General features: G+C 38.1%; 1 protein-coding gene across 1 annotated transcript in view; it reads right to left on the bottom strand.

Annotated features, from left to right (window-relative positions):
• PLCB1 (phospholipase C beta 1) overlaps nucleotides 1-20,046 on the bottom strand; it is a 616,845-nt gene that overhangs the window by 390,920 nt on the left and 205,879 nt on the right. Inside the window, exon 3 of the mRNA XM_054723939.1 lies at nucleotides 17,350-17,418. Coding sequence (XP_054579914.1) covers nucleotides 17,350-17,418 — 69 coding nt within the window. The remainder of the gene's footprint in view (nucleotides 1-17,349; nucleotides 17,419-20,046) is intronic.

Below are 20,046 nucleotides of genomic sequence, written 5' to 3' on the forward strand. Positions count from 1 at the left end.
GGAAAGGAAGGCCAAACAGTAGGCAGAAAAATGTACAAAGTACACATGAAGAGAAATTCATAGAGAAATATATACATACTAGAGGCCTGGTACACGAAATTCATGCATGGGTGGGGGAGGTGGGGGAGTCCCTCAGCCCAGCCTGCACTCTCTCACAGTCCAGGACCCCTCAGGGGATGTCCAACTGCTGATTTAGGCCTGATCCCACAGGGCCTAAACTGGCAGTCGGACATTCCTCTCGAAATCTGGGACCTCAGGCTCCTAACCGCTCACCTGCCTGCCTGCCTGATAGCCCCTAACTACTTTGCCTGCCTGCCTCATTACCTCTAACACCTCTGCCTGCCTGCCTCATCACCCCTAACCACTCACCTGCCTTCCTGGTATCCCCTAACTGCTTGCCTGCCTGATTGCCCCTAACTGCCTCTGCCTGCCTGCCTGATTACCCCTAACCACTCTGCATACCTGCCTGATCACCCCTAACTGCTCGCCTGCCTGCCTCATCGCCCCTAAACACTCTGCCTGCCTGCCTCATTGCCCCTAACCACTGGCCTGATTGCCTGATCACCCCTAAGCCCTCTGCCTGCCTACCTGATTGTCCCTAACCACTTGCCTGCCTGCCACATCACCCCTAATTGCTCGCCTGCCTGCCTGATCGCCCCTAACCACTCTGATTGCCTGCCTGATCACCCCTAACTGCTCGCCTACCTGCCTGATCGCCCCTAACTGCCTCTGCCTCGGCCCCCACTGCAGCAGCTTCATCTGGAAAAACATCCGAAAATGACGTCCGGCAGGTCATTTGGCTGTGCAGTCTAATTAGCATATTATGCTTTTATTATTATAGATGGCCCTTAAATATATGAAACGATGCTTAATTTCCTGTAAGGTAAGAGCAATGCACGTTAAAACTATATTAATAGCATTTCTTACCGAAATGGCAAAAACATTTTAAAAACCTGACAATATAACTTGTGATAAGGCCGAAGGTAAGAAGACAAACATCACCTTAATACATTGCAGGAGGAACAGAAAATGGTAAAAACAAAACAAAGCAAAAAAAACAACAACAAAAACCTATGAAGAAGAGGTTAGCAAAGTAAACAATCCTAGGAATTTGCCTTCACGCTCTGCACTTGTAAGCCAAGGCCATACATAAAGTTATTTTGTTTTGTTGTTTCATTTCATTTTGTTCATTGTAGCCTCATATACACAGCAACCTAAATGCTCGTCCACAGGAGACTGATATAATAAAGTATAGTCCACCAGGCAGTGGAAAATATGTATAAAAGAATGAAAAAGAACCCTAGGAGCAATAAGAAATGCTTTTGAGGTTACATTAAGTAAAAAAGGCAAGCTGTAAAAGTGCACAGAAAAAATGCTACATTTTGTGCAAGAAAGATAGGGATATTTTATATATATTTTGAAAAGGGAGCAACTTAAATCATTGAGAACAGATTAACTTTTTATTAAATGATATAAGAGGGACCAGCTAACTGTGTGTATGTTCTTCCTTGCTTTTGCAAACAGAAAAATGGGGAGGAAAAAATATAAGATGGATATTAATGGAGTAAAAAGGATATGGATGGAAGTGAACCTTCTCTGAGTATTCATATATATATGTGTGTATATATATATATAAATATACATATTATATATATATATAAAATTGAATTCTGAACCACAAAAATATTTTACATTTTTAAAATATAAATTTAATTAAAAGGATGAAGATTAGTATTTTCTGAAATTGAATAACTATAAATAAATGAATCTTACTGTATAGCAAATTATAACTCTAGAAAATAATTAATTTCAATAAATTTGGAACATATTATTTTAGTGAGAAATATTCTAAGAAACAAAGACAACTTCAAAGAAATGTCAAATTTTCTCTAGCAGATTTGTTATTAGTGGCACTAGTATTTTTTTATTTTGAAAGTATTTGTATAGACTGCAACAAAGAAGTAAATATAATAATGCAGTAAGGAATCAGAATGGTCACTATGAGAAAAGAGAAATACATACATGGAAGGAGAAAAAATGAGGAAGACCCCTATGATCCTATATTATAAAGAGGTTATATGCAAATTGACCATCACACCCTTACAAGATGGTTGCCTACCACCAGGCCGGCAGGGGGGTTAGTGAGGGATGACCAAACAAATGAACAAGCAGGCTGTGTGGGGTGACCAGGCCAGCAGGGGGGTTAGTGAGGGACAACCAAACGACTGAACAGCAGGCTGCATGAGGTGACCAGGCCAGCGGGGGTCCATGAGGGGTGACTAGGCTGGCAGGGGGGGGCAGTTGGGGTGACCAGGCCAGCAGGGGGGGGCAGTTGGCAGTGACCAGGCCAGAAGGGCGGGGCAGTTAGGGGTGACCAGGCCGGCAGAGGGGGGCAGTTGGGGGCGACCAGGCCATCAGGGGGAGCAGTAAGTAAGAGGCAACCAGGTCAGTGGGGGGGGGGGGGAGGAAGTTAGGGGCAACCAGGCTGGCGGGGGGGGGGGAGTGAGGGGTGACCAGGACAGTGGGAGGGTCAGTTAGGGGTGACCAGGCAGGCAGGCAGGTGAGTGATTAGGAGCCAGCGGTCCAGAATTATGAGAGGGATGTCTGACTGCCAGTTTAGGGGATCGGGCCTAACCGGGCAGTTGGACATCTCCTGAGGGGTCCCGGATTGAAGAGGGTGCAGGCTGGGCTGAGGGGACCCCCCCCCCCCCCCCCTGTACAAATTTCGTGCACCAGGCCTCTAGTATTGTGATAAATCAGGTTGATTTGGACAGGTAATAGCTGTTAAGACTACATTTTAAAAAAGAAAAATATAATAAAAATGCTAAATGAAGACAGATATTTGCTTCAGTCTTACTTATAGTAACAAAAATAAAATGGAAATTGTGTAACTATTCAAAAGTAAATGGATGGCAAATAATTAATATAATTTCAAATCAATAGATTATTATTGAATGACAAATTGATAAATATATTTAGCATCATGGCTATGCTTAAGACATCATGTTAAGTGAATGACTTAATGTCATTTATGCAAATTAATAAGTGACCACAGATCTTTTGGGAAATAAAGATAAAGTCATGACTTTTTTTGTATCTAAAATAATTCAAGCTCTAAGGCAATTTATTTACTTTCTATTGTTTTGATTTTTTTATTGTGGTAAAATATAGCTGACATAAGATTTACCATTTAATCATTTTTAAAGTATAGTCAGTATATAATATTATATTAGTTATATTAATTTCATGTGTATAATATAGTGATTTGACATTTTCATATCTTACAATGTGATCACCTTATAATTCTAGTAATCATTTGTCACTGTACAAACTTATCACAATATTATTGACTATATTCCCCTTCACTGATTTCACCCATCCACCATTCCTCTCCCCTCTGGCAACCATCCCTTTGGCCTCTAAGTTTCTGTTTTTGTTTTGTTTTGTTTGTTCAATTGTTTTGCTTTCATAGATTCCACATAAGAAGTTTTTTGTAGTAGCTTCAGATGTTGACAAAATTAAAGACAGATATCCTTTCCATCGCTCTCCCATCTTGATCTTACGTGATTGTTTATGCAAGCCCTCAGTTTTGGTAACTGGGCCTTTATTAAGGCAATAATTCAGACTGGCCCATAAAATAATTGGTTTCCTCATCTCGGTCATAGAATCAAAAGGATTTATTTAGAGACAAGGAAGCATAATTCTAGTGTTCCAATGTAGTGCTAGAATTATTTGTGCATGAAAGTTTTGCCACGTGCAACTAATACCAACTAATGCTCATAAAATAATATGTTTTGTTAGGATTAAACACAATATTTTTAATGTACTTGGATTCACCACAGCTTGAACTTATGTCTTGAGTTAACAAAGCCACACCTTATTAATTGCAGCAAATATGCCACCAACACAGTCCGATGACACTCCTGAACTTCCAGCTCCCACTGCCTCTGCAACTATATGGTTTTGATTACATAGATTCCACATGATTTATTGTCTAACATCTTGTTGCCAGAGAAACTAGATCAACTTACAAAGGCAAAGCATGGTTCAGCTCAACATATTATTTTTCTTTTACAACTTCATAGTTTCTTGATTCATAATCTTGAATTGGGCACGAATATAGGTAAATTAAAAGCAGAATATTTACGAACATGATTAGAAGAAACTTGATGATTTTTAAGTTACTTGGAACATTTTAAGAATTTACTTAAAGATTTTAGAATAATGTAGAACAGTTAAGAATCAGGAAGAAATTATTTACAGAGCTAAGAATTGATATATTGTGACTTTTTGTATTTTGCACACAAGAATAATAATTTTATCTTTTTAATGGAAAAATAAGAAGACTAGCTATACTTCCACGGTATTTCAAATGCTCTACAGCATCCTTTAAATAAATTATCTGACTTAAGAACTATCAACTGTAACCATGAAAGTTTGAGCAGTTGGCCATAAAATTAAATATTGAGTGTTATTGCTAGCACAATTTATTCTTTAATATACTTTCCAAAAATTCTATTAACCACTAACTCATATGAAATACCTCAGTGATCTATTTTTAGTTTAAGTTCTGTAAGAATTATTCTTTTTCAATATTATGCACTGATAATTTATTTGACAGCAATAGAAACTTTAACAATGTGTAAACAAAATTTTATTATCATTATTCAGGTATTCCATATTCTTAGGTACATGTGTGAGACAGTATTAATATTAGATCTTAAATTAATTTTTTTAGATTTTCATCTGGTATCCATATTTGTGAGTAAAACTATGTAGACAATGCCTTCAAAAGAATCTTTAATCTTCAAACAAAACTGCATGAATGTAAACTGATTAAAACAGAAAGATGTTTTCAGAGCACCCCAAATAAATCTTTCTCATTAACTACTTTTTATAAAGTAGATATTTACCAAATGGTAAAAATAATCAAGCCTATATTTAATTTCCCAAATTATTTGTATAATATCCCAACCAGTGAGACTTCTTTTCTAACTCACTAAATTTACACTAAGATACTGTAAGGGTAAAAGCAAATGTAATTCATACACAGATAAAAAATGAATATAATTTCAACTAAAGACATGAAATGCAATATTTAATTAACATTTATAAAAGAAAAATTATGTTGGCAAACAATTTTAACCAGTTAATACCAATCCTAAACCCCCTAGTAAAGAAATGTTCAATGTAAAAATTTAAATATTACCTAGTATTTTCAAAATATAAATAATAAGCAAGCTTTTTAAAAAAGTGGTCAAGATATGATGAAAAGTGAAAACTTTGACAGAGTGAAATGCCTGCCTAATATAGGTAACAAATGTAAATATCTAAGGGAAGAAGTGGAGACTACAGCTGATGCAGCCAAGAGTCTAATTTGTCAAATGACCTAGACTTCAAGTCTATTAGACATCTGCATAATCACCTTTAGTTTTAGGGATAACAACAGCTACCAATTACAAAGTGCAGACTATAAAATATATCTTATGGCCTTTAATCCTCCTAACAACCCAGGGAAATTGTATTATGAACTTCATTTTATGGTTGAAGAAATCAAGATATGCAGAGGTTAAGTAACTGACTGTGGCCAGAGTGAAAGCCTAGATTGTAGGGCATAGCATCTCTCTCACACTCACACACACACACACACACACACACACACACACACACACACACCCCTACAGGGGAACCAGGAAGAAGTTATCCATGGCTTTTACAAATGACTGCTCCCTTTTAAATTAACCTCAATTCAAACTTTATCTTAACTTCAGATCCTTCCAGGAACCCAAGTGGCATCAATTTCAGACAAGTGATAAGATGTAAACCACAGGAAAGGGATCTCCAGAGAGAGCTGTCACAGGAGTCTGATCCTAGTTGTTGTGCACCATGCACAATGCTGGCCTAAAGGTCACACTGCATTCCAGCTGCTGGTGAAGTTATAAAATTCTTGTGTTTTGAATGATATATTGGCAATACTGATGGTTTTCTGTCGTAGCCAAGGACTAAATCTGGGGGGAAATAAGTGAGACTAATGCTAATAGAGTTTAAAATTAAAAATAAATCGATATAATACAAGATAAAATTCAACTGTATATTATCAAGTGACTTTTAAGAAAAGGAAGACTTTTCTAGTGTAGATCACCCAAGAACTTGGTCTTTAAACATCTTTAATCAGCCATTTCACTACTGTGGGAATAAACCTCACTCTTAAACTGGTGTTCCAGTCACAATGTGGTGTGTAAGATTAATGTCTTAAGTACAGACGATAGAAACATTTACCAAAGGGAATTCAGCAGGACATTAATCCTTTGAGATGCTCAAAAGGCCCATCATCAAAAAAGAATGGAAAATGATCCTAATCCATGTTCAACACAAGAAAGACTCTTAGAACTCCTATACTCAAAGAACCCCAGTATCTCCCAAAATTCTTTCAATCTCATAGCATGTACTAGTATTCCAAGGAACTATGTTGGTTAATGAATTAACTGTTTTTAAAAAAGCATTCCCTGCCCCTGAGAGAAAATAATGTGACTCTTCACAGTGTTACTTCCATTTATGGCCAACAGTGATAAGCAATTCTTCCAGCGCCACTGGTCTTACCTGAAATCAGTAATTTGGGGGTACAAATTAAAATGTCAAGAAACATCTGGATGATGAAGTACAGAGAAAACATCCTGGTGTGTGAGACTGAAAGGTGAATTTTCTGACTTGTTAGACCCAATGATCCTGTTTCACAGTTAAATAGCAATAAATACAGTGTGGTTTTTCATCTCCTAGAAATCTCTATGGACATTAATTTTGGTTGTCTTAAAAAACAACAACACGTGTCTGCCATTAACAAAGATCTGTCAAGTGGCAAATATTTTATTACATTATTTTGACTTTTGATTGCTACTTTTTATATAAGATCAATAATATTTCTTCAGGTTCTTGAGATTTCACATTTAAATAGCTAATTATATTAACAGAATTTACCTTCTGGAAAGAGAGGAAACTATGGTGAAAGTATTCTTTCATTCTTACAAGTAACTACTGTGTATTGGGTATCACATCCAGTCTACTGTTAAGGATTTCATGTTTTATGGTAAATAGAAGGAATTTAGAAAATTTTAGCTATTTTCCATTCTAAGATGATAAAAGTGAATTTCTCAGAATAAACTAGTACTTACTCTTAAATCTGTCCACTATAGCAAGCAGCCCCACACATTAGCATTACTCTATCACACATTATGATTGGCTAACCCAATTTCAGGTAGGTACATTATTTAATTTTCACAATAACTCCAGGGTAGACATGAATATTACCTTAAGTCCCCAGACTTTTTCTCCCTTTATACCTTGTGTCAAATTACATTCTAGTTTTCCCCCAATTGGACCATATGTCAAATTATAGGCCAAATTACTTTAGAACCTAAACTGCAAAAAGAAAGCAGTTCAAGTAATATAGATGCTTAATTATCAGATTCACTGAGTGCTAAAAAGCTTAAATGAAAAGTGAACCTAAGGTAGGCAGGGAGTTAAGTAGCAATGAGTGAGCTCCTAAAGTGTGTCCCATGTTACGATTTGTCTTGTTACCAACCATAATCTCTTCAGCGGACAACCCTATCCAGAAGGTGTTATCACTCCCACAGAGAAACCTAGAAACCTTCCTGTGATCTCTCAGGTAATTTGTTCACTGGGATTTGATCTGGATCTCTTCAACCCCAAAAGCTGTTCCTGCATTTCAAACTAGAGCTTCAGATTTTGTTTCAACAGCTCATAGTGCAGAAAAAGATGTCAAGCTTTCTTACTAAAAGTAAATTGCTCTAAAATTATTTTGATTGTGGGGAAAATGTGCTCAACTGCAAATCTGGACAGATTTCTAAATACGAACTGTAAGTCTCAGTAGAATGGGTTGCTATAATGGTCCTCTGAGGGCAGGTATTTGGCTGCAAAGATAAATGTGCTTCAAGTTTCTTTTTCTACAGTTAATACATAAAAAACAGATTTCCTCCGGTAGTTTGAAATATCAGAACTACATGCATTTTATCATTGAGTCCTTACAGCAACCAGATAAACAAACATGGAGATCGTTTCCAAAATGCAGATTGGAAACTGTCTGAGAGATATGGAATAACTGGCTGAGTTATATAGCCAATTATTGGCTTTGAGGCTTGGCAACTTGTACTTGATCTCTATAAGCCCTAAGGCACTTATAATGCATAAAGACACATATTGGGTGCTCCCGAGTAGTATGCATGTGCTGATAATAAGAGAAAAAACCCTTTCTGCAATAGAGGCACTCTGAACAAAACAATAATGTTTACTTCTGAAATGATTCCCACTACACACTTCTATCCACTTTGACAATCATATTGATTAAAAAATAAAGAAAAAGTCAACTTATCTATATTACATCAATTGTGAAACAATCCTACAATGCTATTCATTTAGAAAAGTACATCATAAACTTGGTTTTATAATGTAATGAGGAGATACTGTTTTGGACTCGATGTTTCTCCTCTAAATTCATACGCTGAAGACCTAATCCCGTCCTTCAGAATGTGACTGTATTTGGGGACAAGGTCTTTAAAGTGGTAATTAATTTAAAAGGAGGTCATTAGAGTGGGCTCTAATCCAATGTAACAGATGCCCTCATAGGAAGAGGAAATTAGGACACTGATAGGTACAGAAGGTGGAATATGTGAAAACAAAAGGAGAAGATGACCATGTACAAGCCAAAAAGAGAGGCCTCAGAAGAACCCTGCGGATGCCCTGATCTCAGACTTCCAGCCTCCATTTAAGTGGTTCTCTCTTTACTTAGAATAATGGTTCTCAAACTTGGCTGACTACAGGGCTCTCTGGGGAGCTTTAAAGAAAATATTGGTGCTTGAGCCCCACACTAAACATTTTGATTTAATGGATCTGGGTGTGGTCTGGACACTGAGATTTTAAAAGCTCCCCAAGTGCTTCTCATACTTCTATGTTGCATAGAACCCAAGATTGAAAACCCTGGCTTAGAGAGCAGTCCACTAGGTAGAATTAATCCAAGAAACGAATATCAGATATCTCCACAAGGTGGCATATTATTGCATTTCAAAGAATTAATTGCAAAATGTTTCCAAAGTACAACTGTGTACCATTGCATGTAGAATTAGATTTAGGTGCAAATTATACTAGACAGAAGCACTGGTCACATGAGCCACAACCTTCTAATCGTGTCTTCAACAAGGGGTCCACTCTGGCCAACAATGAGAGTGCTCTTGGCTGCCGTGTCTTTCACCCACTATTCCCCCTTGACAGAACTGAGGCTGCCCCATTCCCTCTCCACTACCCTTCAGGGGCCTTTTGAACTCTTTGGCAAGTAGGGTACTAAGACAGATGCTTGCTATTATACAAAGCATAGACTCTTTATTCAGCCACGCATGTGTTCAGTTCCTTGTCTTTTACAGATGGGCACACATATATACTGAGCAACTGCTCAGATTTAATTGTTGATAAGAGACATATCAATCTCTTCTCAAATTTGGGAATGTTTACTAGCATCACAAAAAGACAGCCTATTCTCGATTGCTTTAAAAAGGTAAAAAGCTTTTAACCACTAGAGAAGATATGCTATATTTTAATGGTAGCTTTAAAGTTTTTCTCTTGTCCACTACTGAATGGCCAAGAAGGTTAGGGGCAGGTAGATAAGGCAGAAGAGATTTAAAGGCAAATATTCAAGGGAACCATTCCTTGCCCCCTCCACAACCTGATATTTCTGCTATCAAATTTCTGACTAGTTGTATAAGGGTTTTTGTTTCCAAGGAAACCACTGACATCTATGGAATTTAAGGAACATAAAAAAAGAACTATGCCATATAATTTACATCTGGAAATAAATGTGAATAGCTAGCTGTCAAAACCATTATACACACAGAGATAATTCTGTGATTTTTTAGCCCTATTTTTCTCCATCTAGCAAAGATGTAAATAAATACACATTTGAAATGACAAAATTAAAAATTAAAAAAGACCCAAAACACAACTATTGTACCATGTCAGGAAAATTAAGAACTAGTTGGAACCAACAATATAGACCAAAGGCAGATCTCTTTAGCAATTGAGTGAAAAATATAGAAACCTTTATTTTGCTGTGTAAAGGATTTTCTTCTTCTTTCCTAAATCTCAAACATCTACATCAAATTTTAAGACTGCAGCTTCCCATAATGGTGAAATGTGTTCAGAATCAGGGAGATAGCGTATGATCAGAAAAGGGGACAATAAATAAAGCACTCATTTCAACTCCAGGCCTCATGGATGATTAATTGAAACCGCTGTTGTATAACGTCCAAATAACAGCTCATTATGAGATTTATATATTGGCATCCAGATTCTATGAGGAGCTATTTGAGATTTGACAACCCTTAAATAAATAACCCATTTTGAATATTAACAGGAAATGCTGAGGATCCATGGGGAACATTTAAAGCATGTATAAAATGGTATCATCAGTAAAATTACAGGAATGCCAAAGTGAAAAGAAAAAAAAGGCAAGAAGGAAATTCCACCTTTTTACCAAAATGACTATTTCCTCCTTCTTGCAATTTTTTTTTTTCAGGTGACCAGGATATGCTCTCTCCTGCTTCGTATCCCTTCTCATAGGCTATCATTCTCACTTGCTTCCTTCTTTTTAATTGTGGTAAAATATACATGCCATAAAATTGACCATTTCAATGATTGTCAAGTGTATAGTTTAGTGACATTAGGTAAATTTACCTTTTTGTGTTGTGCAACCATCAGCACCTTTTGAATTTTTTAATCCTTTCTACCTGAAAGTCTGTACCTATCAAACAACAACTTCCCATTCTCCCTCCCCAGCCCATGGAATCTGTCATTCTATTTTCTGGCTCCATGAATTTACTCTTCTAGGTATCTCATATAAGGGCATTTGCAGGATATTTGTCATTTTATGTGTAGCTTATTTCTCTTGCATACTGTCTTCAAAGTTTATCCATATTATAGTTTGCATCAACAATTCATTTCAATTTTAAGGCTGGGTAATATTCCATTGTATGTATATAGTATACTTTGTATATCCATTAATGATGGGTGTTTAAGTTGTTGGTACCTTTTAGCTATTCTGAGTAATGTGCTATGAATACTGGTGTACCACAAGTATCTGTTTGAGGTTTCCGCTTCCAAGTCTTTGGGTATATTCCATTCTCAAACTCTTTTACTGGTTCCTCCTCATCTCCTCAAAGTCTAAATGGAGGTGCTAGGGTTCAGACTCAAACCTCTTTCTTTTGTACCTTAGGAGACCTCACTTGGCTTTGAGTTTTAAATGGCCAATATTTCCCCTGAGTTTCATATTTGTACGTCCAAACATGACATCATCAGGTCAAGTCTAATTAGGCATCTCAAACTTTAAATATCGAAAAACAAAACTGGATTTTTCTGTGTAAGGGTGCTTATTCCTTCCCGTCTCAGAACATGGCAACTCAATTTTCCCACCTTCCCAGGTCAAAACAATGAGAGCTGTCCTGTAATCCTTACTTTTTCTCATGCCATTCATCAATGCATTAACAAAGTCTGTCGTTCAACCCTCAAAACATATTCAGATTCTCACATGTGTCTCTACACCTCTTGGTCATCATCAATACTGCCCAGGATATTTGTAAAAGCCATTTAGTTGGTCTCTCTGATGCTTCCTTTGTCCTCTGTGGTCTACCCTCAACACTGGCCAGTGATGCTTTTAAAAGCTAAAGTCAGATCTTGTTTCTCCTCTGCTCAGAAACTTCAATTTCCTTCCCATTTCCCTAGAGAAAAGCCCAAATCATTAGCATGGCTTATGAAGCACAAAATAATGCGGCCACTGGCCCCCTCTCTGAATTCATCATTCTTTCTGTCTTGAACTCCACTGTAGCACACTGGCCTCCTTGCTATTCCTCAAATATGCCAGGCATGTTCCTACCTCAGAGCCTTTGCTCTTATAACGCCTTCTGCCTGGAATGCCCCTCCTTCCCTTAATTCGTATTTCTACTTACATGACCTCACCTCGCCAAGAGAACTTACTCCATATGGCTCTACAAAACAGCAAGCCTCTTCACAACTCATGGTCAATCGTGTGTGTCTGTCCTGCTTTATTCCTCTCAGTGGGAACTATCTGTTATCTGTTTCCCCCACCCAGACGGGTGCCAGAGCCTGTTCACAGGGTAGACACTGTGGTATACACTGCTTTCCAACTCTGTGTTCAGTGTGGTTCAATCCTATAGGTTAAGAGTATTTACCCAAAGGAAATTAGGAAACACAACAAATCAGTGATTTATTTCTTTTCTTTCGTTTTTGTGTGTGTTTTTTTTTTTGAAAGCCAGTTTACCAGCTCACCCCCAATCCAAAATAGAATGTTATATGAGAGCAGAGTTGTGTGTCTTTTTTGTTCATTGGTATTTTCCCTGTGCCCAGAACAGTGCCTGGCCCTTTGTCAGATCAATAAAGAATGAACAGCCATCATTTCCGTATAGGACTTAGGAAAACAGAACCTGATCATTTTTTAAGATTTCATTTTACTCTAACCTATCTTATGTGATTCTGGTGACACTATATGCCACCTCGAATTTAACTGTGACCTGGATATTTACAAGGAACCTGTATTCAAAGGAACATCACACATCTGAAAGAAGCTGTCCTTTACCAATAAGGATGCACTGGTTAATTGTCAGCTAAGCATATGGAGCAGTTTTCTTTGTCCAAACACAGTTTGAAAGTAAAACTACAGAACTATCCTTCAATGATATTGCTGCGTGCATTGAGAGCTGAATGTCAGCAGCAGTTAGTTTCATGTACTAAAAACTGGAAGAGCCTCTAAGCCACCCTAGAATTGCTTTCAAGGAGCCTTTTGTCCTTTCTTTTCTTTTTGTTTGCATAGCTCCTTACCTAGCTTAGAATGTGACCCGATTTTTTAAGTTCACCTGCTTTGCTAAGACTAAGGTAAACCTGTTGGACATGAATTGTATAATCTGTAAGATGGAGTGCCTTGACTTGATTAACTTCTCATTTTAGTTGGAACCATGCGTCAACAGAACGCATATACCTACCATCATGTACCCCCCCATCCCCAATTTCATAGATGAGAAAGTAGAGGCACAAAATGAAAGAACAAGTTTCTTTAGCTCCTTCATGGCAGAGCTGACACTGAGCCCATATCTAGCCTTTTCCATTCCCATTTACTTTTCAATACATCTTGGGTTGAAATACTTCCTAAGAATCCTGAGGATAAAGGAACTACCTTTGCCAGCAGAGTTTCTGAAACCTTTCTGACATGGGCGATAGCAAAACAATACACTTTGTGCTGTGACCCAGAACACACACATGAAAAAAAAGTTTCACAAAACACCTTGCTCTGCATAAGACACTGATATTTTTCATTCTAGTCAGGCATATTCCATTTGATTAGTTCTGCACATGAGCCACTAAATTGATCTGCAGGGTCAGGAACCATTAGTAGATCAGAAACCATAGTGATAGACTCTCTTTTTAAACAGCAAAGATCCTTTTGAAATGAAGGTCTAGAGAGCATGTGTTTACACCACTGATTCTTAACCGGTGTGCCACATGAATTTTTAAAGCATGCAATACCTGACTATTTAGTCAGGGTCACTGAGCTCTTTTCCCTTAGATTGTCAAATAAAAAACATGACAACAGCCAATGTAGCAATAGCCGTGTGATGTGAATGAATCAAAATTCTACATTTTTTTTCAGATTGGTAAAAAAAACACATAATGTATCTTTGGGTGTGCTGCAGAATTTTGGTAATTAGTTTGTGTGTGCCATGAGATGAAAAAGGTTGAAAATCGCTGATCTATAGCATAGACAAGATGTATTACAATAGCACCTTGACCTCTACCTGTCCCTCATCAGCCTGAGAGGGAGGCAGAAAGAGTGAGAGCATGAAAGGAAACATAAAAAATACATGTTAGATTTCAAAAGACAAGTTAGATGTCTTTAACATTTAGCTTTTACATTTGGATAAAAATCTCCCAACCGATCTTTTTTTTTAATTTGAGAAATTTCAAAATTGGTAACGTGAACAAAGGCTGTATAGAGAAAATCCTATCTGGAGTTGTATGTACTGTGTTGGGAGTTGACATTTAAAACCCATTAACTGAGTAACGCATAGAAAGCTTTTCCATTTCTTAACAAATGTTACTTCAAATCACAGCAGGCATAGAAAACAGTTCATCTCAACTAGATGATGAATTTTTATATAAGAAGAAGCTGTGAAAAACAAAAAATAATACAAATGCGTAGATAAATATTTGCGAGGTGCCTGGGTCTTTTGATAAATAATTTCTGCTCCACAAATGGTCTTCTTTTATAGTCTCTGAGCCCCCACACAAAGTCTTCTAGGCAATCTGTCTTCCTTTGCATTGCCTTTCCGCCCTAAGTTTCTAAGCTTTTCTCACTCCATACTGATGCCTTTATGCTTTCTAATTCTCCGCTGCCAGTCCCGCTGCTTTCTTTCTAGTCAACTCCATGGTCTCTTATTTAGTTTTCCTCCTCTGGGCCTTGCACCTCCTTCTGTGAGTTGGTTATACTGCAATCATTCTGGAATACTCCAGAGGGAGCTCCTCTCTCTTTGGTCCCTGCCTTATAGAAATGCTGCTGGGGAAGCCAGGATCTGCCAGAGTGGCCTGCAGAAGATGCCCCCCCATCCCCCCACCCCCGCCCCTACCAGGATCCCCAGGCCAGAAGGCATCCTTTTCAGCACGTTGGATTCCACATTAGTCATGTCTACCTTCATGACATGTTTTGAGCAGCTAAATGAGACTTCACCTAAACCCAGCACTCCCACTGAAATTTTCAATACATTCCAATCATTTTTAATAAATTCTGTTTTTATTTATCCAGTTGAGCTGGGGTTTTCTTTTACAACTTAAAGATTTTTTAAACTGATATGATTAGCAGCTTATTTCTTCCCCGTCAATCCACAAAACCCCTTTCAGCCAAGCCCCTGATCCAATTTCTCTTTATAACAAACTTTTCCAAGTGAAGTGAGCAAAATGAAAACCAAATGCAAATCCAACATGAAGCTTTTAATAATAATATATACAAAAATAATGACAATAATACCAACAAGAGTGGTTAATATTTAGTGAGGATTTATTATATAGTAGCAATAAGTTAAGGCAGTGGTGCTCAAATGTTGCTGCAAATTTACTTTTCAAAACTGATGTGTGTGCCACACATATCAATTAAATTCTTCTACCACCAGAATGTCTTGGGGTGGAGAACAGGCATCAACATTTTTTCAAAGTTTTCCAGATCATTCCAGGAGCAGATAAATTTAAGAACTCCTCTGCTAAAAGTTTGCAAGTGAATTATTTCATTTAATTCTTATAGCAATGATATAAAATACTCATCTATCATCATCATCAGTAGTAGTAGTAATAGTATCATGACTTAACCAATGAGGAAGAAATCTGAGATTCAGGAAGGTCACACATAATATGCCACAGAACCCAGCTTGGAAAATATGACAGTCGATTGAGGTTCTTGAAAACCAGCAAGAAATCGAAAGGGGGAAGAGCCAAGAACATGGAAAATCCACAGAGAAAGCAATCTTTGGTGGAAAAGCAGCAAAAGCCAGAGTATTCCGAGTGTCTAAGACTGTCCTCAAGAGACGTATTTTAGGATCTAATAGCAGTTTATCAGCTGAGCACAGCTCTGCTCATTTGTCATCATTCCATAGCCATTTATCAAACTGCATCCATACATGAAGCACAACCGGTAGGCAGGCTGGGGGCTGCAATTAAAAAGACTCAAGCCTGAGAAACTCTCCTGTGGCTGAGGAACTGACTTGGACTCATGATGCCTGGGGCTATGAGGAGGGGAATAAAGTGTAGGCAACCGTCTTTAACAAATATTGAGAATGAAATTTCAAGTCAGGCCAATAAACTTGAATTAAAAGGCAAACTTTATTACAATGTTACCAATATAGCTCTAACAGGCTTACAAGAAACTTGGCTGAAATATTGTTGGGAGAAGAAGAAAAAAATAATCTTTCCTGCACTACAAACTGTGAACAATTTTGAATCATCAACAAACCATTAATGTTGCAAAATTTAAAAACTAAACTACTGAAATTCCATGATATTACTGAGATGAATGTAAGTAATATACTGCTTTCACATGAAACACCAATAGTAACTTTCTTGAAAATAACTTTGATTTTTCCTTCTTTTTCTTTCTCACATTTTCCTGTAGATAATTGTTAACCCCTTTCAGAAATGAAAGCAGTATTTGGGTTCTTACCCTATGGCAAAATTTGCAAGTAAAGGCTGCACTGCTATGTATCTGAAGAATAATAATTACAGGTGACTTTTTTTGTCTTCCTGCATCGCCAGAGATAAAATAACGATACTCTTTGATTTCAAAGAAACTATTTTGACTTTTAAAGAATAAAACAAAAGTTGCAGGCAGATACTCAATTGGAAAATTGCTAGTTTTATGTCAATTTCCATGAAAGAGGCAAAAGCTACTGAATGGCACCTGTACTTCCCTATTTGCCAATACTCTCTGTGCTAGAAAAGAAGTATTTAAAGAACTAAAATTGCCTTTAGGGGGGATGAATGGTGATGGTTGGAAGCTTTACTTGGGGTGGTGAACACACAATACAGTGTAAAGATGATGTGTTGTAGTACTGTGCACCCAAAACCTGTATAATTTTGTTAACCAGTGATACCCCAATTCAATAGCAACTCAACATATCATACTATATCCTACTAGATAATCTATGTTAAAAAATGTTACGTCCCTTATTCAGCATGTTTAAACAATCTTCAAAAAAATAAAGTGCAAACACTGCATTGAATATTCCTCCAGTAAGTTTTTCACACCAAACAGACATTCCACACCACTGCTCCCAAGTCTGTCTGTCTTCACTAGCAACTGTGCAGAAAGAACTCGTACACCCTTTGGGCTCAACCGATGAAATGATTTCAATTGCAAAGCATTTGAGGTACCAGGTCTTGTTTATCCTGTGTCAAAGATACTATTACTTATGCTTACGAGGTACAAGAAATTTTGCAGGTAATTTCAAACACATTTTAGCTATTTAGAATTGCTCAGTAACTTTAGCATTGTTATTTTATTCAAACAAAAATAAAGAAAAGCCCCTATATCCAACCGCCTATATATTTGCTCAATGTTTCTGTCTTTTAAGAAAAGTGGAAGTGTGGAGGGCATGGCTTCTGGAACGATCAGCTGCTTTATTGTGTTTTACAACATCGACAACAGAGAAACTTTTAATTGGGGCAATTAATTGACACTATGACACAGCTAAATAATCACGGCGGCATCTGGTGCGGGCACAGCGCTCCGCTTCCTACCTTGGGAGCTTTGGCGTGCTTCCCACATCTGGCATCCTTGACAAGGCTGAGATCTAACAGCTCCGTCTCCTGGAAGGCAAAAATGTGAAACTGTTAAGCATCCACATAGATCTCTTTGTTTTCTTTTCTTTGTTTGATCTCTTTTCATTTACATCACTTTAAAAAAAATAATATCGTGAGACCTGCCTGAAGATTTCTCAGCAGTTGGGATATTTTTTCTCTTATACTAGTAATTTATTGAATTGTAATGGAAACCAAAAAAATAGCAAACTTCGAACTACTCAGGTTAATATACTATATTCTCATACATTTTGTGGGTATAATGATGTGTGGTGTGGGCCCCTACTCTATTGTACAAGGCATTCCTAAATCCTGATGAATCCGGCCTTCCTGTTTTCCTGTTGAAAAATAATCCTAAGAGTCACTCTGGGTGTAAGTGAGGCCATGTGAGTGGGGTGAGGGATGAGGGGGAAAGGGTAGAAGATGATGCTCCTCCCAACAGCTCACAGAATACCCAGCTCACTTGGCCAAGGTAAACGAGATGAATCCGCCTCCCCGAGCCACCCCTACTCAAGCCTTTTGCACACATACCTTATACCTTGATCTTTTCCTTTATTTATTATACATTTTTGAAGACCTATAATGTGCAAGTTACTCTAAAGTACAAGACATAATAGATGGTTGCTTCTCTGGATGGACTTGCCATCAAAGAGAAGACTAAGAAATGCATTTGCTGAAGACCAAGGAGAAAGTGTCAATGTCAAATTTAAAGTTAACTGCTATGGAGGGTCAGCAGAGCAAAGAGTTTTCCCCTATTAGCTCAGAGAAAAGTCCCTGGAGGAGTGACTGAGCATGGAGAAGGGAGGTGGGGAGAGAGGGGTCTTATTTCAGTTGGAGGGTACAACATCAGCAAAGATCCAGAAAAGAAAGCACCAGAAGTCTGAGTGGAACCTTGAGGTATCCATGACCTTTATAAACACTTAGAGAAGGAAAACACTTCAGGCCAAAGGGGTAGGGAGGAGGAGAAAAACAGAAAGACATCCAGGAGTAAGAAACAGTAAGAGGAAAGGCATAATGGCAGCACAAAAGGGGACTGGCCTGGGCAACATTCAGTATTCCATTGCTGGGGCCCTGAACATGTGGAGAGAAGTCATAGGAGATGACAGTGGGCTGAAGGGAGGACAAGAACCAGTGCCCTCTCTTCTTTTGCTCATCCTGATCTAGTCTGCTTTTCCCCATTTTTTTTTATTCTTTAACCCATTCCCCATTGTGTGTGATTCTGTGGGAATCCTCCCAAACCCTGAGGTGTGACAGGCAACAAGCCAGCAAGGAATTTGCAGGATAAAGTAACCAGTGCCATGGTTCCCCTAAGGCCACACCATCCACAATATTAAAGATCACCTTATAAATGTTAGAAAACAAGAGTATCAACCACCGGACTCAAGGCTTCACTTAAGCAAATGTATAATAAAGTCCTCAGACATGAGGAAGTGGTGCTTCTGGCCCAGGTTCTTTACCTCCACAGCGACATCAACCAAAACATTAGGTGGAAGAGGAGAAATAAGAACTAAGCTTGAAGACCACGCTGAGTGGCAATTTGAGAAAAGAGAGAGCACAAAGGCAGGGGTAGTTGGAAGAAAGATGAGAGTGATAGTATGGAGGCAGCACTAACAGAAGGAAATAGAGGAGTTATAAACAACTCTGGGATTTCCATCTTCCTCACCAGGACTCAAAACTTTGGGCAAGATGATAGTGCATTAAGGAGATGTGGGTTTGAGGGACTGGTCCCTCAAACCAACTGAATGCTGCAGTATGTCAGGTGCAGGCTAGATACTGAGAAATCTCTCTCTCTCTCTCTCTCTCTCTCTCTCTCTCTCTCTCTCTCTCTCCCTCCCTCTCTCTCTCTCTCTCTCTCTCTCTCTCTCACACACACACACACACACACACACACACACACACACACACACACACAAAGAACTGATACCTGTGTTGAGATACCCATGCAAAAAACCAATTCTTATACTCTAAAGGAGACATCTCAAAGTGTCCTGCAGACATGGGACATGAAGGGCTATGGCATCTTTTCAGCCAATCTGTAAGAATTAGAAATTTTGCAGCCTTACAATTCTGTGTGTTTGGGGGTGGAGATGTCCAAGGAGAGGAAAGAGCAGGTACAAATACAGGGAGGTTACAAGTCATTCAGGATACACAGTCTAGGTGCCTGGAGAGTTGGCACAATCACTCCTAGACTCAGTGGTTGTTAACTGTGTGTTCTCTTTATAATTATTCATAAAACGCTGACGTTTATGTTTAATGCACTTTTCATATATGTTGCATGATGTTTTACATATAGGCAAAAACACACACACACACACATACACAATGCATTTTTCTAATTTTATAGCAACATTTTCTATTCAAGAAAATGCTTCCCAGTTGAGCAAACAATAGACGTAAATTTTACTTGTTTGTTTATACACACAAAGCCCAAATTGAGTTCACATGGCACTAGATCTTAGCAGGCATCATTATACAGTCTTTTATACTACACATAATGAACGCTGTTTTCTACTTTCTGCTCAAGAGGAAATGCTCATTCCCCAAGTCACAGAGGGGTAGTTAATGCCAGCTGCCCGAGGGATTCATTTCAATATCACAAAGACTGAGAAACTCTCGCCAGCGTATAACACTGTGTGT

This window comes from Eptesicus fuscus, chromosome 12 (assembly GCF_027574615.1).
Source record: "Eptesicus fuscus isolate TK198812 chromosome 12, DD_ASM_mEF_20220401, whole genome shotgun sequence".
NCBI classification, from domain to species: Eukaryota; Metazoa; Chordata; class Mammalia; order Chiroptera; family Vespertilionidae; genus Eptesicus; species Eptesicus fuscus.